Source organism: Pinus tabuliformis, chromosome 7 (genome assembly GCF_031772625.1).
Source record: "Pinus tabuliformis cultivar Carrire ecotype Pingquan chromosome 7, CPIR1, whole genome shotgun sequence".
Lineage (NCBI taxonomy): Eukaryota > Viridiplantae > Streptophyta > Pinopsida > Pinales > Pinaceae > Pinus > Pinus tabuliformis.
In genome coordinates this window covers 1,104,076,329-1,104,103,959 of record NC_142293.1, presented here as the reverse complement: position 1 = coordinate 1,104,103,959, position 27,631 = coordinate 1,104,076,329, and the positions used below count along the sequence as shown (strand labels likewise).

The 27,631-nt window shown below is 41.5% G+C and overlaps 1 protein-coding gene across 4 annotated transcripts in view; it reads left to right on the top strand.

Annotated features, from left to right (window-relative positions):
* MSH5 (MUTS-homolog 5) overlaps positions 1-27,631 on the top strand; it is a 490,172-nt gene that overhangs the window by 336,807 nt on the left and 125,734 nt on the right. For all 4 annotated transcript variants that reach the window (XM_089456522.1, XM_089456523.1, XM_089456524.1 and 1 more), the window contains 4 exons: positions 21,167-21,243; positions 21,354-21,443; positions 21,542-21,603; positions 21,734-21,795. In XM_089456522.1, the coding sequence (XP_089312648.1) occupies positions 21,167-21,243; positions 21,354-21,443; positions 21,542-21,603; positions 21,734-21,795 (291 nt within the window). The remainder of the gene's footprint in view (positions 1-21,166; positions 21,244-21,353; positions 21,444-21,541; positions 21,604-21,733; positions 21,796-27,631) is intronic.

Genomic DNA, 27,631 nt, shown 5'->3' with positions numbered 1-27,631 from the left:
ACAATCTCATTAATCTGGATTGGGTACATAGTTCTTATTCAGATGACCTTTTAATTTCTTGACTGTCATTCATGCTCATACATAAAATATAGAGTCTTCATATTCGAGGCACTCGACAACAGATGGAATTTTTCAATACTTACTAAGCAAACTCTAGCATAGTGATAAGATGTATGTAGAATTCTATTTTATAATAGTAGAATCTTGAAAACACCAATTTTGGCAGTAGTGCAGGTGGCACAAAGCAGAGTCAGCGACAACGCAAATTCTTCAGTGACATTGCAGATGCTAGTAGCAGTCAAAGACTCGGGAGACAAATGCATCATAATGATCATAGTTGATTCAATATTTTGGATGCTTTTTGGTCACAGTAGCAACAAATGAGAGGGAGTTGTAGTGCAGATACAATGTTGGTAGCAGTACAACAGGGTCAGCAACAACATAGATGCAGTGTATATCAGAGTTGCGCAGTGGTTGGTGGGCAGCAACAACCAGACGTCAGTAGCGTGACAGGAGATGATGCAGAGACAGGGTGTTGTGGCAGGGAGTGCAGCATTAGAACACATTCCTCGCTAAGAGGGAGTGTTAGTTTTTGTAGCATCAAATGTGTTCTACCCACGAAATTTGGTGGAGAGGCTAGAATACATGAGATATCCAAAACCTAGAAATCGTTTTTGGAAATTCCACCTAGAAATGATTTGATTAGATTATTAACCAATTTTTAAATATTTCCTAAGTCTAAATTTAGGGAATATGGTTAATTAATCAATATTAATTAATTCAAGGCGATAATCATCTAGAAACTCACATGGATCGCTCCAGAAATGATCCTAGCCATTGATTAAGTTTTAATCTTGGAGGTTGGTGCTCCAACAGAGGATTATAAGAGGAGATCGATGTGGTGATGGAGAAAACACCTGAGAGCACCAGAAGTTCAATTTCTTGGCAAATCGATTTCCAAAGTAGCAACAGTCAATTGTCGAAGAGAGCTAGCGATCGAAGTAGTGTGCGAGGGGCAAATACAATGAGGTTCGAAGAAGCATTCCAAATCTAATGAGTGCATTTGCAGAGAGGCAGAAGAGCCATAGAGAAGTTGAGGCAAGGATTGCGCAGTAGCTTCTAGAGGCACGTTCTATTTGTTGAGAGGGAAAGGCGTCTTTAGTTCCAAAGGCCGGGAAGGAGTGTCAGAGAAGCATTTTCCTAGCTAGTAGAAGGCATAACAACTTCATCAGAGACCTGTGAGAGGCTTGACGTCAAGAAGATTAAACATTGCAATGTAGATGCTGACGTAGAGAGTCAAAGGGTCGAGTTTTTTGAAGGCAGGTTGTGTCGGGGTTTGCTTGTGGGGTGAGGAAATTCCTCACTAGATTTTTTCCAGTATTTTTCTCTATAAGATTGCCATATTTTGGCATCTGGTTGTACTCAAAATTTCTCACTACTACTTAATAATAAAACCCTCACTACTGCACTGGTTTTCCCAAGTTGGGTTTTTTCTGGGGACATTTGTCCAAAAATAATTGCCTCATATTTTATAGGTGTGTGTTAGCATTTCTTAGTTTCCATCGCATTATTTTTCCGCAATTTTATTTGTGAAGGTTGCAGTGTGTTTATTTTGATATTTGACATAGCAGATAATTTGTTAAATTAATTAACAATTAGGAGAAATAATACCAGTTGCTGTAATACGATTCCAATTTGGAATTTTCACAGTATGAATGGGTGAATGTTCCTAGAGACCATTTATGTTTTAAAATTAAATACATCTTGATAAGTCAACATTTATTGCAAACCAAAGTATAAAGTCCTTGCAGCAGTTGTTCTCATGCTCTAAATGCCATGCAAAGTTGTTGAAGGCCTCTTTGATCGGGTGAATTCTTCCCAAACCATAAATTCTCCTTGACTCCATCTCTCCCAAAGTAAAAGGCACTAATCCTCCATTGGTGATAATTTTCAATGCTTATTCTTTTCACCTCTGTAATGTCCCGTCCGAAATTAAATTGTTACAAGTTTATTTATTCTACAATTCTGACAATTTTAGAGGCCATGGGACCCATGAGATTTTTGGAAAAGACTTAGGAATGAAAAAGGGGCCGAAATGTTTTGTTGGCATAGCGTGGGGACCACCCACATGAGGAAATACACACCATCTTAGAGGGAAGTTCGAATGACTAAGGAGGGAAAGTCGAATTGCTAGTTGGAGGGGGCCCACATGGGAAAAGAGGCCCACGAATTATAAATAGAGGAGGATTAGCCTCATTTGGTATCTTTTGACATATTGAACTCAACCTTAGTTGCTCGAGCTGCTTAGCTGGGTTACTGTGCTATTTAGCACACGAGTGTCTCCGAGCGGAGATCTCAACCCTTGCTTCAGTGGAATTCGAGTGCCACCCTAGGAAGGAAATTCATACTACCTTGGAGGAGAGACGGTGGAGTTTCACTCTCATATCATTCAACATTTCACTCAGCTAGTACATGTTTCTAGAGGACGCGGAAGGGGAACACGCAGGTGTTGCTTGTGGGTTCATCCGGGCAGCAATTACCGAGGAGTTTGGGCATTGAAGCTATAGTGGAGGATCAACCTTCTGGGAGAGTTTTGGAGTAGGAGGTTGCTGCATTGGAGTAGTTCGATTTACAGTCACCTGGGCTTGCGCAGAGAGCCATCACTGGGCTCACGTGGGAGTTGGAGGAAGGAATTGTAGAACTGGAATTGGCCAAGAGAAGTAGGAAATCACTTGGAGAGACATTTGAGGAGGATTGCTGGAGTTGGGAGAGCAGAGATTGACAGGATCAGTCACAGCAACAGAATTCGAAATTGGAGGAGGGCCAAGTTGTGAAGGGTCAATTTTTGAAGGTTGGAACCAAGGGAAACCCTTTCTGGGTTTTTCTGGGTTTTGGGCAAGGATCACACTTCTAATTTTATAGAATTTTTTGGGCAGATATAAGGGGTCAAACAGGGGTCTCAACTCAGCCAGTAGCTAGAGGAGCTAAGGGGAATTTGGGCCAAAATTCCGAGGTCAACATTTGGCCAATTCCTTCGTGGGTTATTCTGGGTATTTGGTGGAGAGGCCGGGGTTAATTTTCCATAATTTTTTGAGCACTAGAGGTGGGGTTTCTAGCAACATCCTTGCAGCAGATAACATAGTTTCACAGGGGCAGCGCAAGGCATCATTGCAACAGTTATTGTGCCATCTGGGCTTGACATATTACCACCTAGGTTTGATCACGCTTTCCATTGAGGCAAGCCCAGGTGCACCACTTCCACATTATTGTACTTTTCTCCCATATTATAATAAAATGGCTCAACTGTTGGATATTCCTAGACCTTTTATGGGTGTGCATTGAATGTTTCAATTTTATGGTGTTGTTTTTATTATTTGCTTTGCATAGCACTATTTTCCCTAGTTTGGAACATTACAACCTCCCTCTTTTTCTAGGCCTAGCCTACATAGGTCACCTAGGGCATCGGTTATCTCACAATCTAGCCATCCAATCGCTTCGATTTTTGGTGGGATCTTGAGATCCCGACAGTTGGATATTGAGATATTTCAAGCCCTAGCTCAAAGATCGATTCTTGCCCTAAGTTTCCATTGGCTAGTGACCTCATAGGGATCATAACATTAAATCATCAAAAGAAGAATCTTTCCTTGATCCTCTTCCCTTCCTTAATTGGGTCAAGTACATCCTTAGTTGATCAACTACATACCCTTGACCTAAATTTGGGTCCACTTGGCCCTTTGTGGTCTCGCAACTTGTTGACTCCAATTCCACAAAGATCACTTAGAGGCCAGGCATTCATAGGGCCTTTTGAGTCTAGGGGCTTCCTTGATAAGATATACTTTCAAATCTAAACTCAAAGACCCTCTTAGCCCTTCCTAGAGAGCCGTTCGCCTTGCTTCCCAAGCAAGCAAACCAGTTACCATACAATTGAGTCTCTCTTGTGAATAGGCCTTGAGAATCACTCTTTATCCTTTCATTGACCTACTCATCTAGTGATTCCCTTTATACCGGGTCTCCTCCCACTGGTTAAAGTCCGTAAAGACCAGGGAGCCTTAACTAAGGTGACAATGGGCTATTGCTCCTTTGTTGCCCTTGATCTAGTAGTTGCCATTTTAGGATCCCCTCCTAGGACCCCTGCTAGTTTGAGCAGTAACAAGCCTCTCCACCAAGTTTCAAGAATAGAACACCTCTGATGCTACAAGAACTAACAATCTAGGCCCCAGAGACATATATTGGCACCCACAGGTGAAGCATTGAGAGCCTTGGTATTGAAAATATTGAGAGGGGGGTGAATCAGTATTTCCCTGATTTTTACAATTGGTTAGTTTATTTCTTTAATTATTCAGAGCATCAACAAAAAGCATCATAAAACATCATCACATCAATGATAGTACACAGGAAGTTGTCTCCAACAAGTGCTTTACATTATGTATGGCTTACATACATATTTACCATCTATGCTGGAAGTACGAAACTCCCCAAATCTGAAGATGTTTGCAAACTAAGTCTATAGGAGTCCTCAGCCTCCCTCACAACCAACCAATCAACGACAAACACCTGCTGCTGCTGTTGACACTTGTTCACTTCAACTGCCACTACTATTGCTGCAATACTACTAATCACTCACACTGTCACTGCTGCCACTGCAACTATGGTTGTCGCTGCTCCAACTATCTTGTCTGCCCACTGCAGTCCACTGCTGCTACAAAAATCCACTCTTACCACTGCTGCCCACACGCTACTGTCAAGAAAGGACTGTCACAATCTCACTGTTTTCATTATAGGCATCATCACTGGCAATCATGTATCAGCATATGTCAATCATTGTCAAAGATACACTGTCACAATAAGGGTTACTGTCATAATAATTCACTGCCACATCAGGGGTTACTACCATACAATCAGTCCATTATCCCATATTAGGAATATAGTCATACATCACATATCATTGCCATCATCGTCAAGCCATACACCAACCAAGGTCACAAGGTCAATGTTGTTATTATCAAGGTTACTGCCATAGTCATGCATCGAGGTATGTCATACAAAATTACTGCCATCACAGGTCACTGCCAAGGGTTCTGCCATATAAATGTCGCTACCATACGCAATCATTCCTTCTAGCTACAGATATGTATATAAGTTACAAAAATCCTGCTTAATATCATGGTGATGACAATTCTGTCAAGGAAATATTATCATAGCATGACTGTCTAGGAGATATAGTCACAAGTGCCAATACTGCCAAGTTATTGTTCTTCAAAGTCACTATCATAGAAATGCTGCTATGCATCAGGGTGTCATTGTCATACTGAGATCTCTGTCATAGTCAAGAATCACAGACATAGTCAAGGGTCATTGTTATATCTCGTTATATCGTCTCACTGTTCACAAGGGTTATTTGCCACATTGAGGACAACATATCTAAAAGGTGCATCACAGTTGATAATATATTGTGAATTATTACAGTCATAAAGATCACTGTAAGAACACTTAAGTAATTGTTATGTGCAAAGGACATTGAACTCAAACAAGGTTGCACCACAGTTCTCATACGTTCATCAAATCACTGAAACAAATAAATCTTAGCCCAGAATTTATCTTATGCCTTGAATAACTTTGTATGTTGTAGGTTTTGATGATGTCTTTATGACAAGGCCAGTCAAATGGTGTGAAAGGATGTCAATGGTTTAATGCGAAGTTCACAAGGTTACTTTTTATATCAAGGCCTCTTCTACGTCAAGGTTATTGTTGTCACCAATATACATACTGTTTAGAAAACCCTAGTGGTAACAGTAAATACAATGCCTCCCTCCAGTTCAGTGTTCTGCAATTAGAACTTCAGTTTTCAGATTATCCTTCAATACTTATGCAAGTGTTGTGTGTGGACTCCATTCTTGTTAGATGCTATCAAGGGCAACAAGTCTGCAAGCCACTGTTCTGCAACTTGGGGCTGCTACTTCACGTCTTCCACAGGCCACAAGTATCTATTGCTCAATTCAGTGCTCAAAGGTCGTGACTAAAGGGACTGTCATAGGAATTAGATCACTGTAGAAATCACTTAGGTCTGCATCAAAATAGAGCCAAAACCATGCTCAAGAGATCACACCAGATTTGATGAGATGGCTAAACACATCATTACTGACTAGAATTTCAAATGTGCCACACAAGACCATATCAGCTCAGAACAACAGGTCTTTCCCTACAGTGAAAGGTTCATAGATCATGGCAAGGGCATTTTTGAGTTTGTTCCCAACACTTGTCACAAAGAGGAGTTACAGGGAGCCGAGAGATCAGAAATAAGTTGCAGATCACCTCATGATAAGATATTTAAAGACAGTCCAGAATTGTTGTGTTAATAGTCCATTTCCTCCTTTTGATGACTGCAGGCTTAATCAATTGGGGCTACAAGAATACAATTTGTAGTTCATAGATCACTGAAAACGTGTGCCCAAAAGATGTTGCAATAACCCAGCGAATACAAAACGTGATGGCCACAGGGAGAAAGGGTTAATCTCAGAGTTGAAATATCAATATGCTGCTTTAGGCATGGCTCTAATGCAAGGGCCAAAAAGTTGCACAGAACAATTAGTTATCACACCTTAGATGCAACAAAGATTTAGCTTAACAGGGACATGTCACAATACTGTTTTAAGCTTCAGAAGTAGCCTTTTATAAAGGGTCGAGTAGGCCTCAGCTAGCCTGAGCTGATCCACACATATTTTCAATGAAAAGATCTCCAAAATGTGCTTCAGAAACAACATAGCGAATATCCTTCTTCAGAATTCCATGAGGCATGAGCACTGACTTCAGTAGACCTTAGTTAGGGCCACAGAAACATATATGAGTTTCAGAGATACGATCCACAATAATATATTACGTGCCTCAGATTAGATGTGTGCCCCTACAACCAAAAATTGAAACCCAGAACGAAACCCTTAAAATCAAAATCAAATGTAGCCTAGGAAAATCCCTTCCAAGCTGTCTCCTTGTTAGATGCCTTTCCGCTCCACAAGCCTGCAGGAATTATTACAGAACCTTGTCATAAGAGAGGCATACAACACACCAAATGAGGAAGCGAAGATCTTTTCTTAGAGTAGCTAGGGAACCATCTAGGCATTGGCAGACTTTGGTGGGAAGCCACAAAGAAATAATTTAAAAATTAAATATTGATATGGTGCCAAGAACCCAAGACAATTAGAATGATGATAAATTTATTTTGATCCCAAAAATAAGTTTATCTCTTATAAAATTTTCTTTAAATCTTTGACCATGGGAAAAACTACCAAGAACCAAAAACCCAAAACGATTAGAATAATGATAAATTTATTTTTGATCCAAAAAAATAATTTATCTCTTATAAAGTTTTCTTTAATCTTTGACCATGGAAAAACTTAATTTTTATCCCCTTCCTTTTCTAATAAATCGATGCCAATAATGTGATGTTACATTATTAAAACTGCCACATCATTCTTTGGGGTATTGACTTGGTTGCCACATCATCATCCATTGAACCAAAGAGAATCTACCACATCATCAGCCCTATGTGTTTTGGGCCATTGGTTGGGGTCACTAACTTTGACCAAGCATATCTTTCCAACTGTGAGGCCGCTTGAGATGTTGTACATATCAACGGAATCAGAGTGAGGAGGAGAATCCACTGGCAAGGGTCTCCAAGGCAAACTCGGTGATCTATTGCTTCAAAAACCTCCAACAATTGCGAGGTATATCCATCATCCAAGAAACCAAACCCTAGACCTAGGGTTTCATTTACTACATCATCTTATCCATATATACCAACATGTTGAGGACATCAATGACAACATCCTACACCTGTTGTTGCGATGTTGCTCCCACTTTGGCATCAATGACAAGATACTCAACACTTGGGTCTCTAAGCAATAGAAACTCATCACATCTACCCCTATACACCCAAGACATTCTGCAGCTTTGGACTAGATTTGATTATTCTTCAGGATGATGCACCTAGACCACCATGCCCCCAGGTTGGCATTAGCCCTCTCTGGGAGATGGCAGTTGATCTAGAGCCCAGATAAATATGGTCTCACCCTCTGAGACATGGGAGCGCTAGTAGCACCTAGAAAGCCCTCAAAGTTGGAACATAAATGGGCATTTTGAGCAGTTGGAGACCCGGGAGACCACCTTCTGACACCCAAAGTGAATTTTGGGGTCCGCGGAGGGATTTTGATGGAGATTTGAGGGCCAATCCTCACATCATGATTTTTAGAGGCTTATACAACACTCAATGCACGCCACATGGAGCTTATTTGATGGATGACGTTAGCGTAATAAGACCTCACGGCTCACATGTGTGGACATTTATTTGATTTGATGTCTAAGCTAGTGGGTTGGCGTGTAACCCAATGTATCCTTATGATTTTACTTGTCTTTCTAAGGGATTTCAGGCTAATTAGGAACTATTCCTCCTCATATAAATAGAGGAGCGGACTATTGCATTTATTGTCATCATCACTTGTGAACTCGGCTTCTCTTCTGGAGAATTTTGGCCTCTTTTCCTATTGGAGAGTTGTGATCTATGGAGAAAATCTTGTCTTAGAGCTATTGTCTTCTTTTTGGAAAAGTTATCCTAGATTGATGATTGAATTTTACATGAATGTCATCTTTAAGTGCCTTTATTTGCAAAATTTATGATTTATGTCTAATGTATGGAATAAATTGATGATCTAGGTTAAAGATTGTACCTTAATTTTGTTGAATATCAATTCTATGGAAGCTAGATCATATTATTGCATGCATTACTCATTCTATGATATGTGAATGGCAATCCCATGGTGATCTTACATTTGCTCTCCCAAGTGACTTTCAATCCCTCACAAATTAGGGTTTTGATGCTAGGGCATCAAAATATCCTTACTCCTTTGCAAGTTTTATGCAAATTAAAGAACCCATAGACTCCATCAACCTTAGGACTAGGCAGTGGCCATCCTTTGTTTGTGATCAAGTCAAACTCTATCCATAAATTTTACTCTCTCCCTTTACCTAATTCAGCCCTCTTAAGGCCAAACGACCACCTAGGTAGTAGGGACTAGTGCGAAGTGGCTAGGAAGGAAAAGTTTGGCTCTTGGAAAGTCTAAATATCAAGGTTGAAGTGGTTTCCTCAAAATCATTTGCCTTTGCGGCGCATTCTTTCCAATTTTATCCATAATTTCTCTTGCCCTAGTTGTTCGCTGTAGGGTGAAACCCTAGTTTGGTTTTAGCTTCAACTTGGGGGCTTCTTGAGGGTTTCATGTGCCATATCCTTGTTGAAATACATTGTGGGAAACCCTTTCTCTACACCTTGACCTTTGGCCATCCCAACTCTCAACCTATCAATCAAGCCCTAGGTCTTGTGTTGCACAAATTCGGCATCTCTAAGGAAAGTGAATTGCCTTCATTCATTGATTGGAGCCTTGTACTTAAGCTATGTCTTTCCCTTAGAAGCCTCTTGGTCATCTTACACCTTTATACCTAGAATATCCCTTATAGGTGACCTTATACCAAGACTCCTCCCATTGGTGAAAATCCATAAAGAGCAAGGGGTTTTGGCTATGGTAACAGTGGGTCATTACCCCAATTGTTTTCACTTAGCCTACTGATAGCCTTGTAGGGTACCCCTCTTTAAGGCCTGCTAGATTTTGCGACAACAAGATGGAAGTGGATTGTTGAAGAAATATGCCCCTCCAACGAGTTATTGTTGCATAAGATACTCTAAGAAGGTTGCACTCAGTTGCTTCACCATTACATCGCTGTCCTTTATTATGCACAACAAGTGATAATAAATCTCTGTCTACTAAAGCACTGTTATCTCCTTAAGAAACTCGACCTTCTACTGTGGGTAGAAATCTGTGAAAATTCCATGAAAAGCAGCAACTGGAAATATTTCTTCTAACTGATAAATTAATTATGCAATTTATTTTGTTTACGGCAAAATAACGAAATATTCACACTGCAATTTCTTCACCAAATAAAATAAACGTTGCAGAAATAAAAATGCTGGAAACTAAGAAATGCTAGTGCACACACAAAAATTATGACATCCCCAGAAAAACCCAATGTGGGAAAATCGGTGCAACAGGGAGGTTTTTTATTATTATGCAGTAGCAAAATTTTTGAGTACAATAAATTGTCGCCAAATTGGCGATTCTATCCGAGAGAAATCCTTGCAAAAATATACAGAGGGATTTCACCCTCTCTCCAAGCAATCCCGACATGTGACTGCCTCTGAAAAGCTAGTCGTCCAAACCCTCTACGCAAGCCATGCGTCACCTCTGCGCAAACCCTCTCACGCTAAGCCCGTAATTGTTGCCAATTAAGTCGTCCTTCCTGCTGCTGACTGGTAATATGTCTCTTCGACACTGGAAAATCTTCCCGTCCTCTGGAAGTGAAAACGACTTTCCCTTAAGCCAAATCGAACTGCTTTGTTGAAGCAACTGTGTAGTCCCTGTGCTGCTTCCTGAGGAATAATTTTGGCCTCCTCTTTCTAACTCTCAGGAACTGGAAACTCCTCTGGAATACTGCTATGTTGCCCCTCTGCCACCTACTACTCGATTTCTCCTGTTGAATCACCTGTATTGGAAAGACGAACTTCCCAGATCACTGAGTATTTGCACTGGTGTGTTCTTCATCTACCCATGGACCTCTTCTTATAATCTCTAGTTGGGACTCCAACAACCAAGATTAAAGCTTAGTCGATGGTTGAAACAATCTCCAAGTCAATCTGTGTGCTTTTCTAGAGAATTATCACCTTTCTCAATTAATTACCATTAATTAACCATTTTTCCTAAGCTAGACTTAGGAAATTTTTAATTATGGTCAATTAATTTAATTGAGCATCTCTAGGTGGACAAGAAATGATTCCTGGGTTTTGGAGAACTCCTGTGTTTTAGCCTCTCCACAAAGTTTCAAGACTAGAACACCATCTGATGCTACAAAAGCTAACACTCCCTCTTTGCGAAGAAGGTGTTATAGTGTTGAACTACTACAATACCCTGTCTCTGCATCATCCTCCTATACATGTTGTTGATGTCTGATAGGAAAATCTGCTGGAAATGACTGGGCTTCTCCCTCAGTCACTGTGTTTTTCCCTTAGTCACTATGTTGTTCCCTTAGTCACTGCGTTGTTCTCTCAGTCACTGTCCATCAACCACTGCGCTAACTCTGATTCATTTGCCACTGACGGCAGCTGAACCATATTGCATTTGTGTTGCTGCTGACACTGCTTTGTACAACTTGTACCGCAGGCAACTCTGCAACCCAACTAGTACTCCCTCTCAACTGTTGTTGCTGCTATTGCAACTACTGCAACTGAGAAGCATCCAAAATACTAAATCAATTGTCTTTGTGCTGCAACTGTCTCCAAAGCCTCTGACTGCTACTAGCCTTTGCATTGTCTACTGAGAAGTTTGCGCTGTTGTTGACTCTGCTACCAGGCTCTACTATCAACACTGCTTTGCACTCCTCAGCATCTAACTACCACTAGTTTGCAACTGTCACTCTAGAACTGACTACACCAACTAACACTGGTCCTCCTACTATTGAATACTGTGGGCCCCTATAGCAAGGGTAATGATCCATGAGGAAACACCATCCAATGCTCACTGCGTTGGACCCTGCCCAAGTCTCGACAACTCTAAACTATTATCTACTCATATTGTTGTTGTTATCTTTTCACTGTTCAGTGTTGCTACAACTATTGCAATAATGAGTCTGATCTCCCCAAAAGCTAGACTCCCTTTGAGTCTTGATCTCCTTAATGGAAATCTCTCTGCTTCCTTTTGGCAACTTGCATTGTTCTCCTGTACTAGAAACTGGACTGCATAGCTCTGCGTTGGGAATCTTCTGGTTGGAATTGCACCTGCGTACTGCAACTAGGCAATTCACACTGCCTATGTCACTGCAACTAGCTCTGCAACTGTCTCACATGTATTGACTGCAACTAGTTCTGCAATACTATCTGAATGAATGATTGCGCCTGCTATCACTGAATCCTACTATTGTGATATTGTGGGCCCCTGTAGCAAAGGTGATGATCCTGCTACAACAACTGGAACTGATCTAACTGATATCCTTGTTGCTTCTGCACTGGATCCTGCCCACCTGGGATACTGGAGTCTCATATTCCTCCTCCTAGATCTGGTGCCTTATTTTCTCCAATCAAGCCTTGTCCCTTACTGGGAAACTGCTTCACTTTGCAACTAGCACTTCCTCCGGCACTTGTCCCCAACAACTATAAGTTGATCTGTTACCCAGATTTGCATTCTGGATAGCTTGCACGACCTCCTCAGGCAATCTTGTACGGTCATCTCTCGAAAGCTGCAAATCTGTGAAACTCGAAATTGGAATTTAAATAGAAATCTCCTCCTCTCTTGCTCATCTACCTGCTCTGCAATTCGCACTCCTTTCTGGAATGTGCAGTCTCGCCTGTTGATTCTGCCTCTGCAACTGGAAATTTCGGATTTCCTAAATATTGGAAACCCTCTGAGAAAACTCCCTGTATGTGTGCAATTTCTCTTCTACCTGGCACTGAATTTGCTACCGCAAACTGTTGCAAAACCCTTTGTGCCCAAACAAGAAATCTGCTCAGCGAAAATACTAAGTTGTTGCCCCCTCTTCCTGTTGGAATTGCTTTTTTGGACAAGTCAATTTTTCTGCCACCCTACAACTGAAAATTGAACCCTCTATCCAGTAATTCGCACTTCCTGGCTAGGCACTGCGCAGCCCCAAAAATTGTCCTGCTGCTCCCTTTGAACATTCCGCCTCAGAGCTTCCTATCCGTCAAATACACTCTAATACCATGTGAAAATTCCTTGAAAAGCAACAATTGGAAATTTTCTTCTAATTGATAAATTAATTATGTAGTTTATTTTGTTTACAGCAAAATAACGAAATATTCACACTGCAATTTCTTCACCAAATAAAATAAACACTGCAGAAATAAAAATGTTGGAAACTGAAAAATGCTATCGCACACAAAAATTATGACACCATTATTTTTGGACAAATGTCCCCGGAAAAACCTAATGTGGGAAAATCGGTGTAGCAGTGAGGGATTTTATTATTATGCAACAACATAATTTCTGAGTACAATCAAATGTCGCCAAACTAGTGATTATATCCAAGAGAAATACTGGCAAAAATATACTGAGGAATTTTACCCTCTCCAAGCAATCCCCGCACCTGATTGCCTCTGAAAAGTTAGTCGTCCAAACTGTCTACGCAATGTTGATTTCTGGTAGCATCGGATGTGCTCTAAGTCTCAAAATTTGCAGGGAGGTTTAGACACATGCATTCTCCAATACCTAGAAATTGTTTTTGGAAATTCCACTTGGAGATAGTTTTATTAAAATAATTAATTATTTTTAATGGGACCCTAAGTCTAAACTTAAGAAATTAAAACAATTAATGGGTATTAGTCTAAATTGTGGGTGAAACTTCTAGAAGAAGGTGAAGATCAAGTCAATGTGATCCTAGCAATTGATTAAAATCTAATTTGGGCCGTTGATTGATCAGCGAGAGCATTATAAGAGAAGGCTTGATGGGCACTTGGAGAACATACAGAGAGAGAGTTCAGAAGATCGAATTTCTAAAGCAGAGCAGCTGCCGGTGAGAAATTTGAAGTGAGCTTTTACAGTGAGGGGTAGAGATAGTATCCAGAAGAGGGAAGTTTTCTTGGGTCGGAGAGTACAAGATAGAGAGGGAAGAACGACGTCCAGAGAGAGGCTAATACTGGCCCATGCAGAGTTGATGCAGTGGCAGCGCAAAGCCTAGAGGGAGATCAAATTCCTGTTGAGGAAATCGAGTTTCAGATGCCAAGCGCCGAGGTGTGAAACAGGAGGTTGGAAATCAAAGTTTCTAGGCAGTAGAGGATCCGAAGGAATAACAGCGCAATCCCCAACAGTGGTGATGCAGAAACTGCGTAGGATGTTGCAGTTTTGCATAGAGGCTGACGCAAAAGGGACGCAGAGCCTTCTTCGAGCGAGATCTAGGTCAAATTCTTCCAGTGACAGGGTGAGATCATCTCGCTATTTGTTTTGTCCATTTTCTCTCTGTATCGGATAGCCAGTTGGGCTTCCAATGAATTGTACTCATATTTATACTGCATAATAATAGAACCCTCAGAGTTACTGCATCGGTTTTCCCACATTGGGTTTTTTCGGGGACATTTGTCCAAAAGTAACTGTCATTTGTGTTGTATCTTTCTCTTGTTCAGTTTCTTGTTTCGACATATTATTTTAAATAGTGAATGCTGCAGTTGTATTTACTTCGATATTTACCGTAGAACACAATAAATAACTTCTATGGATTAACAAGTAGGAGAAGTAACATCAGTTTGTTGCAATAGGGATTTTGGGTTTAGGAATTTTCACATGGTATCAGAGTTGCAGGTGAAGCAAGAAGAACAGAGCCGGCAAATCCAGCGCTAAAGGAGGAACGGAGTTCAAAATTCCTGCTGAGGCAGCAATTTGAATCCCCAGAGGGTTTGCAGTTCAACCCAGGAGGGCAAGATTTTCGTGGTAAATCTCTCTTTGAGTGAGTCAACAAAGAAGTAGGATTTCCAGATTGAAATCTGTCAGTGGCAGAGGAAGCAGCACAACAGAAGCTTCAGCGAAGAGGGGTTTTCTGGTGGGACGTAGTTTTTTCTGCAGGCAGTTGCTGGGAAGAAAGACGTCAGAGGGAAGAGAGAGACACGGTTGAGGGAATTCTTCCTCAGAGGACTTCCAGCCAAGGAGTCTGAATTCTCACTTGTTGAGTAGCAATGGAGAGGGGCAAATCTACAAGCTCCAAAAGGGAGTGCGTAGGCCAGCCTAGCAATTGCGCAGAGGAGAGAGGAGGCAATTCGACATTTTTGTAGAGATGGCCACGGATGGGCAAGATCCATGGCAGAGCAGCAAATTAGATCCAGTAGCTATAGATTCCTCACATGGATCAGTATCCTTGCTACTGGATGTTGATTTTTTGGGTAGCATCGGATGTGCTCTAGCTCTGAAATTTTGTGGAGGGGCTAGAAGACATGAGATCTCCAAGACCCAGAAATTGTTTTGGAGAAATTCCACCCGGAGTCCATGTTATTCAAATAATTAATTATTTTTAATGGTGCCTAAGTTAAAACTTAGGAACTTGAAATAATTGAAGTGAATTAATGTAAATATGGGTGAGAAGCTTCTAAATGACGAGGATCAAGTCTAATTTAATGTTAGCCGTTCATTAGAGATTAGATCATGGCCATTGATTTCTCAATAGGAAAAGTATAAAGGAAGGCTTGGGGTCAGTTGGAGAACACACAAAGTGAGAGCAGCACTTGAGCTAGATCGAAATTCTAGGGCATGGTTTGCTGAGAATTTCGGAGTGAGTTTTTAGTGCAGAGAGGGGCTGTTCGGAAGTGGGATTTTCGTCCAAGGCCGAGAATACATAACAGAGAGGCAGTGCAACACCAGAGAAGAGATAGCACAGCTCCAGGAGGGTGACGTAGAGGCTGGAGGGCTGACGCAATCACTTAGAGGCAGCGCTGGGGTTTCTATGAGGCAAATCGAGCATCATTTCAGCAGGTCGATTTTTGAGCCGGTAAGGCTCACTGGGAGGGTGACGTAGCTCCTAGAGGAGGTGCGCAGTTCCAACGCAGAGCTAGGAGCAGCCATCGTTGCATAGCACCAAGGACATTGCTGTCACCTGTGGGGTTTGTTCATCAAGTTGCTAGATCCGCCAAAATATCTGTCTCTGGATAGAGGTACTTCTGTTGGGTTTATTCTCTGTTGGGCGAGCCAGATTTTGCACCCTAGTTGTATTCAGAAATTTGCTTAATAAAAAAACCCTCATATCTATTGCACCGATTTTCCTACACTGGGCTTTTCCAGGGACGTTTAGTCCAAAAATAAGTGTCCTTTGTGTGGTTGTCTCATTTATTTTTCAGTACTTGATCTGTATATTGGTGTAGGTTGTAGTGTATTTGCATTAATATTTTCTGAATAATTCTTAAAATAACTTGTTAAATTGAAGAACACAACTAGGTAATGCAAATCAATTTACTACAGTAGGATTTCTGATTTGTTGGATTCAGAAATTTTCACATGGTATTGGAGCGATTATAGATCAAGGAGGACTAAGGCCATCAGCGAAAGGACAGAGGAAAATCTGGGCGTGAAGACAGTTGTCCCAAGAGACAACGCAGTTTCAGGCCGAGAGTGCAGAGGAGGGGTGATGCAGTCACCAAGGGAGGCTCACGCAGAGCCTGCGTCAGCTTGATTGGGTGACGATGTCGCTGCAGAGGGCAACGCAGTGGTTACTAGGCTAGCATGAAGATTGTTGAGTCTCGTTTTTCCGATTGTCGTGGCTAGAGGTGCAGTGCAGATTTCATCTAGAGTTGCTGGTGGGGTGTTGATTCTGTTGGTGCAAAACAGTACCTAGTGGGGCAGAAGCAAAGTAGAGGGAATCAGTTCCTCAGAAGATTTCTTGCCAAGAAATCTAGATCCAGTGCTGAGCAGTAGCAAAGAAATATCAGAGAGGAGTGGTTCGACAGTGGTTGGTAGAAGGATTTTCGTGAAGGAAATCGAAATTCAGAGGGAGCTTGTTCCTTAGAGGATTTCTAGCACCAAAGAAATCTAGATTCGAGTTTTGTTGGGGCAGCAGCGAAAGAGGGAGAAGAGAACCAGTTCTACATTCATTTGAGTAGAGATGGTCGTTAACGGACTGATGGATTAGGACAGGTTGGATGGAGCATCCAACGTTGTCATCTGGAAGGCCAGGATCCTGGCAGTTTTGGATAAAAGTTGCACCAAGGATTATGCCTTGAGGACAGTTGCTATTCCGGTTGATGTTGATCCTCTCAAGAATTATGAGGAGGCTCAGGCAAAAGCAAAGTGCATGGTCTTGGACGGGGTCAAGGATCATGTAATCCCACATATTGTTGAGAAGGACACAACAAGGGAAATGTGGGAGGCCTTGACCACATTGTATGAGGGAACTTCCGTTCAGCGGAAGATGTTGCTTGAGAGTCAGCTGAGACAGTTTCAGATGCAGAAGGGAGAAGAAATTGATCCCTTCCTTCTCAGGTTGCAAAGGATCTGTGACTAGCTAACTTCTGTAGGGTCTACACCAAATGTTGAATTTATGGTCAGGACTGCCCTAAATGCAGTCATTGAAGACTGGGAAACCTTTGTCCAAAGCATCTTGGGCAGGGCTTCTCTTCCTAGTTGGGAGGAGATGTGGGCAGCTCTTCGACAGGAAGAGATCAGACGGTTGACCAAGGCAGGAAGCAGCAACAAAGGGATCAGAATCAAGAAGGAGGAAGAGGAGGATGCGGCTCTTGCATCAACGGGATAGCAAGGGTAGTAGAAACGAAAGAAGGACATATCCAAAGTCAAATGCTTCAGATGTGGAGAAATGGGTCATTTCACCACACAGTGCCCTCAGAAGAAGAAGGGCAAAGAAGAGAAGTCTAACTCAAAGGTTGCTCCAGCACAAGCTGACAAAGAGGACAATGATGATTGTGCCATGAGTGCTCATGCACCTCTAGAGAAGAGGTGGGGCGATATTGAGTTGTAGTCGGGAGGACTACATAGAGGGCAGGATCCTTTAGGTGCCCAAACTCTTGTATCAATTATGCCTACGGGAACCCTTAATGACAGTAGAAGAATGACGGGAGTTAGTTGGTGCGAGGGATGATGGAGCAATAGTGGCAAAGCTAGAGTGCCAAAGTTTGAAGCAACACAGTGGAGTGTTGCAGCAGTGCGGAAGGCACATAGAAGATACAATAGCAGCGCAGTAGCATCAGAGGGTCAACATAGATTAGTAGCAGAGGTAGCTTTAGCGTCAAGGGGCATCCAGAATGAGCAACATGTCAGCTTTTGGGTGGTTTTTCAGTTGCTTACTCCTCAGCAACTAAGTTGTAGTGCAGTAGTTAGCAGCGACAGTGCTATGGGCAGCATGATGTAGCATATTGAGAGGGAGCTGCAGTACGGATGTAGCAGTGACAGTGGCAGTGTCATGGGAAACAGTACAGATTGTAGCAGCGCAGTGGATGAAGGGTAGCAGGCCGAGCATCAGCAACACAAAGGATCGATGTTGTGGATTAGTGTGATACTTCTGATGGGAAGTATTGCTAAAGCACATTCCTCGCTAAGAGGGAATGTTGATTTTTTGGGTAGCACCAGATGTGATCTAGCTCTAAAATTTTGTGGAGGGGCTAGAACACATGAGATTTCCAAGACCTAGAAATTGTTTGGATAAATTCGACCCGGAGTACATGTTATTCAAATAATTAATTATTTTTAATGGTGCCTAAGTTAAAACTTAGGAAATTAAAATAATTAAAGTGAATTAATGTAAATATGCGTGAGAAGCTTCTCAGTGACGAGGATCAAGTCTAATTTAATCTTAGTCGTTGATTAGAGATTAGATCACGACTGTTGATTTATCAACATGAAAAGTATAAAGGAAGGCTTGGGTTCAGTTGGAGAACACACACAGTGAAAACAACACTTGAGCTAGATCGAAATTCTGTGGCGTGGTTTGCTGAGAATTTTGGAGTGAGCTTCTAGTGCAGAGAGGGGCAATTCGGCAGTGGGACATTCGTCCAAGGCCGAGAATACATAACAGAGAGACAGTGCAGCACCAGAGGAGACAACGCAGCTCCATGAGGGTGATGCAGAGGCTGGAGGACTGACGCAGGAACTTAGAGGCAGCGCTGGGATTTATGTGAGGCAGATCGAACATCAGTTCAACATATCGATTTCTAAGCCAAGAAGGCTCATTTGGAGGGTGACGCAGTTCCACTGCAAAGCTAGGAGCAGCCATCACTACACAACACTAGGGACAGCGCTGTCACCTATGGGGTTTGTTCATCCAGTTGTTGGAACTGCCAAAATATTTGTCTCCAGATAGAGGAACTGCTTCCAGGTTTATTCTCTGTTGGGTGACCCAGATTTGGCACCCTAGTTGTTTTTAGAAATCTACTTAATAATAAAACCCTCATAACTGTTGCACCAGTTTTCCCACACTGGGTTTTTCCGAGGACGTTTAGTCCAAAAATAAGTGTGTCTTTTGTGTGTTTGTCTCATTTATTTTTCAGTACTTGATCTGTATATTGGTGTAGGTTGCAGTGTATTTGCATTAATATTTTCTGAATAATTATGAAAATAACTTGTTAAATTGAAGAACACAAGTAGGTAATGCAAATCAGTTTACTGCAGTAGGATTTCTGATTTGTTGGATTCAAAAATTTTCACACTGGAGCCCAACAAAATCAATAGCAGGAGGATCACAGTGTCAGTAGACGCAGTTAGTCATTCAAATGACAATTGCATAGCTAGTTGCAGTCAGTTTCCGGAAGACAGTTGCAGAACTAGTTGCAGTGACACAGGTAGTGTAAATTGTTCAATTGCAGTATGCAGGTGCAATTCTAGCCAAGATATTCTCAGCGCAGAGCTTTGCAGTCCAATTTCCAGTGTAGGAGGACTGTGTGAGTTGGCAAGAGGGAATAGAGAGATTTCCCATAGGGAGATCGAGACTCAGAGGGAGTCTAGTTTCAAAGGGAGCAGCCCTATGGAAGCTAGTACTTTTGGATCTGGGGAGATCAGACTCATTATTGCAATAGTTGCAGCAGCAGTGCAGAAGCATCAGCAGAGCAGTAGCAGTCGCAGTATGAGTATATCATATTTCGCCATGTTGACAGCCATACCTCCAGGAGTGAGGTGGGGTGATTTGGTTTTGTAGCCCCAGAGAGCTACAGATGGGCAGGATCCTTGAGGAGCCCACCTCTCGGATCAATTCCTTGCTATGGGAGCCCAAATCAGATGTAGCAGGATGGACTAGTGTCAGATGGTGCAGAGGAGTGCAGGAGTGATAGTTGCAATGGCTAGGAGCACCAGAGATTGAGCAGCGCAGAGAAGAGTTGGCTACAGTGCAGATGACACAGAACAGAGGTCAGCAACAACGCAGAGCAGAGTTGGCAGTAGTGCAAATGACACAGAGCAGAGGTCAGCAACAGTGTAGAGGATTCAGAGGGTCAGCGCAGAGACTAGCAACAGACAGACTCCAGCAATGAGATGCATCATACTGAACACCAGTTCAGTAATTTGGGATGCTTTTCCGTTGCTGATGTAGTAGCAACAATAGTTGGAGAAGGTTGCAGTGCAGACGCAGATGCCAGTGGCAGTGCCAGCAGCAACATGGATGCAAAATTCAGAGGGAATTGCAGTACGGATGCAGTGTTGATAGTGGCAGGGTCAACAATAGTCAGATGCAACATTTGCGCAGTAGTTGGTGGGCAGTGATGTCAGACATCAGCAGTGCAGAAGGAGATGTTACAGAACAGAGTGATGCTTCAGCAGGTTGCATTGCTAGAGCACATTCCTCGCTAAGAGGGAGTGTTGATTTCTAGTAGCATCATATGTGCTCTATGTCTCAAAATTTGCAGGGAGGCTTAGAAACATGCATTCTCCAATACCCAGAAATCATTTTTGGAAACCATCCCATGCTCAAGGAACCCCATGCCAAATTATCCATCATGTGCCTTCTTTTGTTTTTATTTTGTTTGGATAGCAATCATTTCAAACAAATGGAAATGGTGCTTGACTTCAGGAACTGAATACCTCAACTAAAAATGGATTCCCTTTTTCCAAATATGAATCCCATAACATGAAACATATTTGATTGAATCGGTCAAATTTTGGTGATTCTGATTTGAATTTGAGATTCTGTGTTTCGAATCAAGAGCTGAAGCTTTACCTGCTATAGGCAATTCTAGTGTTTATGCTTGTGGGACATTTTTTTCATATAAAGTAAAGTTTCATCTCAATTTGTATGTTTATAAACTATATGCCATGAATTCTAGTTAATAAAACAATGAGATGGCCAATTTAACTCCTAGAGAATTCTTACATTGATTATCGAGTAGAGTTTCTTTGTACAAGATGGGTGTTATCTGTGGTAGTAGAGGTCAATTATTATTTCACTTGTACATGTTTCCTAATGTTTAGAAATAATAGGAGAAGATAGAGCCATTCAATGGCATGATAAGCCAATCTCACTTAGATAAAACAGTATATAGCTAGAATTTTTTTTCCCTATATCTATTCTTAAGCACAATGGTGACTTTTTCATGTTTATATAAAATAAGTATGTTGCAATTACTCAATAAAATATGACTTTACAGGTCGCTCTTATCGTTTTCTTATCACACATTGGAAGCTTTGTCCCTGCAGATTCTGCAATAGTTGGTATCACAGACAGGTTCAATCTTATTTTCATTATTGCAATAATTTGAATGATTATTTCTTAGATAAGTTTATGAAACTTATTGCATTTAATTTTCTGTTGTCAAACTTGAGAGCTTGCAATAGGATATTCTGTGGAGTGGCCAGCAAGCATACAGTCACAAGTGAGCAATCGACATTTATGATGGACTTGCACCAAATTGGCATTATGCTAAGGTGGAATAAATACTTGAAGAACTACTTTTGTTGTTGTAAAGGTTCATTTTTTCAGTTTGATATCTGATGTAGATGGTTTGAAACTTTATTTATCATAGGCATGCAACTTCAAGATCTTTGTGCTTAATTGATGAATTTGGGAAAGGAACACTAACAACAGGTTATGATCTTTATCCCTAATTTGAGCACCATCCTTGAGATTTTTTTTATTATCTTATTTCAACATAATGTGAACTAGCTATTGTAGTAATAATGAAGCACATTGGACTTTGTAATGTTCTTTATTATAGATGGAATTGGACTTCTTTGTGCAACTTTGAAGCATTTTGCAAGCTACAAGAGTCCACCGAAGGTAACTTATTCTTAATCCTTTAACCATGCTTACAAAATGATATGATCAATAGGAGAGGGCAAAGATGAGGAATAGGAATAAGAGACAATCTTCTGACTGCACAAAAAACTTGTTCTCTTAGAAGGACACAAGGACAACTGCTTCATTTATGAAGGAGATGGTATCCATTTCTATAGTCCCATCTAATTCCAACTAAATATATTCTATGCATGTACCAAATAATGTTATAAATATTAAATACTTCAATATTAAACCCAAGAACAGATCCAACATTTCCAAGATTTATATTATAGATGAAGTCTAATGTATTTTTGGGGCATTGGGGACCACCCAGGGAAAGAAATCAGCCTACCTCTTAGCCTGAAAGCAAGAGTGAGGTTGCCGATACTGTTACTGCTCCTTTTAGTAAGGTTGTTGAATATCCATACAATCCTTATAAGATGGCACACACAAAACAAAAGCCCAGTCATCTCAACCTAAGTTCCCACTCTTTAAGTCCAACTCCTATCAAAATGGCTATGGGAGGATTCATTTGAATGACTCTAGCCAATCAATAGAAGGCCATTTCCTTGTAATGGGGTGAAATGGCTAAAGTGGAGGAGTTTATGTCGCTACCTGCTGGCCTAATATGTAAAACCTACAAAAATAATAATAAACCAGCAAAGAAATACACTAATCTAACAAGATATGGCATATAAGTAGTCAAATTGAGTGTAGATAAAAGTTAAAACATACTAACCAAATGTGCAAATATTTCTATGATCAAAGCCTTATTTAGGAGGGTTGCTAGATAAACTAACTGCTTGTCCTATATTTACAGGTTTGTAATTTTCAGTGTTCCACAGGGACATGTCCCCCCACTTGGGAAAACGTGTCCCCGTGCTTCCTTGTGCTTTGGGGATGTGGGGATGTCCGGGGTACATTTCTCCATGTTGCAAAAAAATGGAAACGCAAGGAAACTCAAAGGAGGGATGATTCCTCCCAAAAGAAGAAATGTTTCCTACATTTCCAAAAACAATCGAGGTCAAATTGTAATGTCCCGAATGGGATATTTTGCTAAATATGCAGAAATTTAACTCAACCAATCTTTTCCATAAAATCACCAGTCAATATTCAGAAGATTACCATATAAAATATAACAAAGAGTGCATGCAATTCCACAATACAATGAACAAAAACAATCTTAGCTTTTATTATGATAGAAACAGGGGTTTACACGTTGATGCAATAAAATAGCTGAGATGGAAAATTGGCCTCAAGATTATGCTCCAATGTTGTGTCGGCCCTCCAAAACTGAACTGAAATGTCATTGTTGAGCTCTCTTGTGAATTCCGGATGAATTCACCAAGAGGAGATGGGTACTCGCTCAATCTCATTGGATCACCCGAGGGTTTCTGCCCCAAGGCTACCAATGAAGTAGAGAACTGGGTTCTCAACCTCTCATACAAGAAGAAATGTTAAGTCCAAGATGTCCTCCAATGGCCTCCTCCTCCACTTTTATAGATCTGATGGACCCCTCTAAAACCTCCTATTTTATTATTATTTTAATCATGGAGCACTTTTCCTGTTGATTTGGGGTAGCATCGAATGTGCTCTAGCCATGAAAATTGGTGGAGAGGCTAAAGCACATGAAATCTCCAATACCCATAAATGGTTTGAGCATATTCTAAACAGTTTTGGAGATATTCAAATAATTAATATTTTTAATGGAGTCCCTAAGTCTAAACTTAGGAAAAATAAAATATTAATGTAAATTAATATAAAACTGAGTTAGAATGGTCTAAAAGTCATGGATCAAGCCAGATCTAATCTTAGCCGTTGATAGGGACTTAATCTCGACCTTTGAATTGTCAACAAGAAAAGTATAAGAGGAGGCTTGAGAGTCACTTGGAGAACACACTGAGTTGATCAAGATTTCGATTTTCTAGGGTAGGGTTTGCTGAGGAAGTCGAAAGAGTGATCAGAGTTGCAGCTGAGGGGCAGTGAATACAAAAGTAGAGAGGCAGAGATAGTACTAGGAGGATCAGCAAAGAAGTCGGGAGAGGGATGCAGAGCCAGCCAGAGGTTCATGCAAAGCTAGTCAGGGCTCACGCAGAGGTATCTAGGAGCTGCGCAATGTTGATTTGGGGTAGCATTGGATGTGCTCTACCCACGAAAATTGGTGGAGAGGCTAAGGCACATGAGATCTCCAATACCCATAAAGGGTTTGGGCGGATTCTAAATAGTTTGGGAGATATTAAAATAATTAATATTTTTAATGGAGTCCCTAAGTCTAAACTTAGGGAAAATAAAATATTAATGTGTATTAATATAAAACTGTGTTAGAATGGTCCAAAAGTCATGGATCAAGCCAGATCTAATCTTAGCCGTTGATTAGGGAATTAATCTCGGTTGTTGATTTGTCAACGAGAAAAGTATAATAGGAGGCTTGAGGGTCACTTGGAGAACACGCTGAGGGAGACTACTCAGTTCAATTTCTAGAGCGGGGTTAGCTAAGAAATTGAACTAGTGGTCTGGTGAGCAGTCAAGAGACAGCAAGTACGGAGCAGAGAGGCGGGATCAGCCACTAGAGATCAGCGCTGAGGCAGGAGAGGTAGACACAGAGGTAGCAGAAGATTGCGTAGTCACTTGTTGGGGCTGCGTGAGTGACGTAGAGAGGCCCAGGGCTGACACAGTAAAGCAGGGGCTGACACAGAGGGTTTGAGAGCCACGCAGAGGTTAGCTGGGCTAACGTTGGGATTGAGAGAAGTGCTAGAGAATTATTTCTCTCTGTGGGTAAGCCAGTTTGGCACCTTGTTGTACAGAAGAATCGTTGAATAATAAAATCCTCCGTTGCTGCACTGGTTTTCCCACATTGGGTTTTTCCGAGGACTGTTGTCCAAAATATCTGTGTCAATGTGTTAATGCTTGTGCATATGTTTATTTCTGTATTATGGTGTGATATCTGTAGCAGTATTTATTTTAATGTTTATTGAAGTAATTTCATAAATAACTTATTGTGGAATAAGTAGGAAAAATAAATCAATTGCTGTAGTGATAGAATTTTCACATGGTATCGGAGCAAGTAATTAGAGACAGAAAGGGAAAATCAGTTATGGGTCGAGGCCACGATGCAGAGGCATCCACGTCAAGGGCCTCACGCAGATTTTCAGAAGATTGCACAAGAGAAAGAGATTTCGATTTCTCTATGTTGGCTTCTAGGCTGGAAGAAGAGTTGGCGTGTATGTCTAGTGCTGCATCATCAAAGGTATGGTATATAGACAGTGGAGCTTCGTGGCATATGACGGGAATCAGGGAGTGTTTCTCAGAATATCGAGAAGAGAAGAAAAACTTTCAGATCAACATGGGGAACAAGGCAAAGTGTACGCCAGTAGGGAAGGGTACCATAGTTTTTCAAACAGAATCAGAACAATTCTATGCTACAAATGTACTGCATGTACCAGGATTGGGGATGAACTTACTTTCCGTGTCGCAACTACAAGGCAAGGGCTATGGCGTCTACTTCATTAAGGAGAAGGTATACGTCACACCTGAGCTGGAAAAAGAAAGTGCATATCGGGATCAAAAGTAATTGGTTGTATAGATTGCAACTAGAATCATCAATGGCACTAATAGGCAGTCATGGAGACAAGGACTTGAACGAATTATGGCATAGAAGAATGGGTAACTTGCACCATGGAGCTTTGAAAATTCTCGGGAGCACTGTAACAGGAGTTCCGGATTTGAGTACGGAACGAGATGATGTATGCAGTGGATGTGTTCTAGGAAAGTATGCCAAGGCAGCATTTCCTAGGAGCAAACACAGGGCCAAGAGTGTACTAGGATTGATACACTCTGATATCTGCAGACCTATGTCCGTTAAAGCTCTCAGTGGTGCCAAGTATTTCCTTACCTTCATTGATGACCACTCAAGGAAAACTTGGATTTATTTTCTGAAAACCAAGGATGAGGTTTTTTGTCGATTCAAGGAGTTCAAGGCTCTAGTGGAGAATCTGACTGGGAAGAAAATAAAAGTTTTGCGCTCAGATAATGGTGGAGAATATGTCGATAAGGACTTCACTAATTTTTGCGCTAAGGAGGGCATTAGAAGAGAGTGGACAGCTCCATATAATCCAGAGCAGAATGGGGTAGCAGAAAGAAAGAACAGGACTATTGTAGAAGCAGCTAGGGCCATGATGTATGATCCAGTGTTGCGGGGGAGCGCCCCCCCCCTTCGAACCCACTCCCGAAGCGCGCTCCGGGCGGGAGCGGCTCGGGAGCGCACTCCCGTAAAAAAATTTGCGCTCCCTGGTCTGTGAGGGAGCGATTCAGGGAGCGATCGCTCCCGCGCTCCGGGAGCGATTTTAAACGGGCCGGGAGTGGTTCGGCAGAAAAAAATCCGCCGACCCGAAATTTATAAAAATTTTAGAATTTTTTTTTATTTTATAAGCCCAATGGGCCAAAAAAATTTCATTTCAACTTCATTGAGCAAGAGATTGAGAGCTGAGCAAGAGCAAAGGAGCAAGGAGCAAGAGCTGAGGAGCAAGGAGCCAGAGCTGAGGAGCGAGTGCCAAGGAGCGAGGAGCAAGCCTGCAGAGGTAAGTAACTTAATCATTTAGTTAGTTTAGCTAGTTAGGTAGTTAATTTGGTTAGTTTAATTTACCTGTTTGAGTTTAAAGATCATGTATTTAAATTAAATTAATAAATTAAATGAATTAATCCCAATAAACTAAATTAATTTGCAGATTCAAGACTCAAACCCTACAAACATCAAAAACCATGGACCTGGGGATATTTATTGTCATTTTCCTCTTCCTGGTCCCTTTTATGGTTATTATGGTGGTGGAGAGTAGGAAACGGAGGGGGCCTGAAACTGAAGAGGTGGATGAAGAAGCCGGAGGAAGTCAAATGGGTGAAAACCCCAGTGAGGAGGAGGTGGAGGAGGGTGAACATGAGGGTCAAAAAACTAAACAAGACCAAACTCCATTGTGGAAATATGTTCACAGGGCTGAAACAGGGAGAGGGGGTGGAACCACTAAATTTCATTGCCCCCATTGCAACACTGATTACACAGGCTCATACACCCGTGCTAGAAGACACCTCTGCGGGAAAAGGCCATGGGATGGAGACAAACAAATAGGAATCAAAACTTGTGCAGCGGTGTCAACAGCAGATAGAGCCAAATACATAAAGGAAGAGGAGGACGCCCAATACAGAACAAAAAGATCAAGGGGTTTCTTTGAACCAATCTCACCATCACAAAGAACTCCTTCAGCATCCTCCCAAGGCAGTGGATATGGACATGGAGGCACAGGGTCATCATCTTTAAGGTGTAGAACCATATCAGATTTCCTTGATGAGGGGTGTAGGAATGATGTGGATTCAAAAGTTTACAGGTTCCTCTATGCATGTGGGATACCATTCAATGTTCTACGCTCACCTTATTAGCACGAAATGGTTTCTGCCATAAATGATGCCCCTAAAGGATACAAGAGCCCTGGGTATGACAAGGCAAGAACTGTTGGCCTTGATCATGAAAAAGCAAAAATATCACATTCTTTGAATAAAATGACAAGTTCTTGGACTGACAATGGGGTGTCCATTGTATCTGATGGATGGACAAATGTAAAAGGCAAGCCATTGATAAGTGTTCTTGCTGTGTCCCGAAGTGGTCCCATCTTTCTAGCTGCACATGATTACTCAGACAAGTTCAAGACCGCTATCAACATTGCAGAAGCATTGCTTGAAACAATTGAGCGTATTGGCCCATACAATGTCATCCAAGTCATCACTGATAATGCTCCTAATTGTAAGGCAGCGGGAGCAATTATTGAGGATAAATACCCGAACATATTTT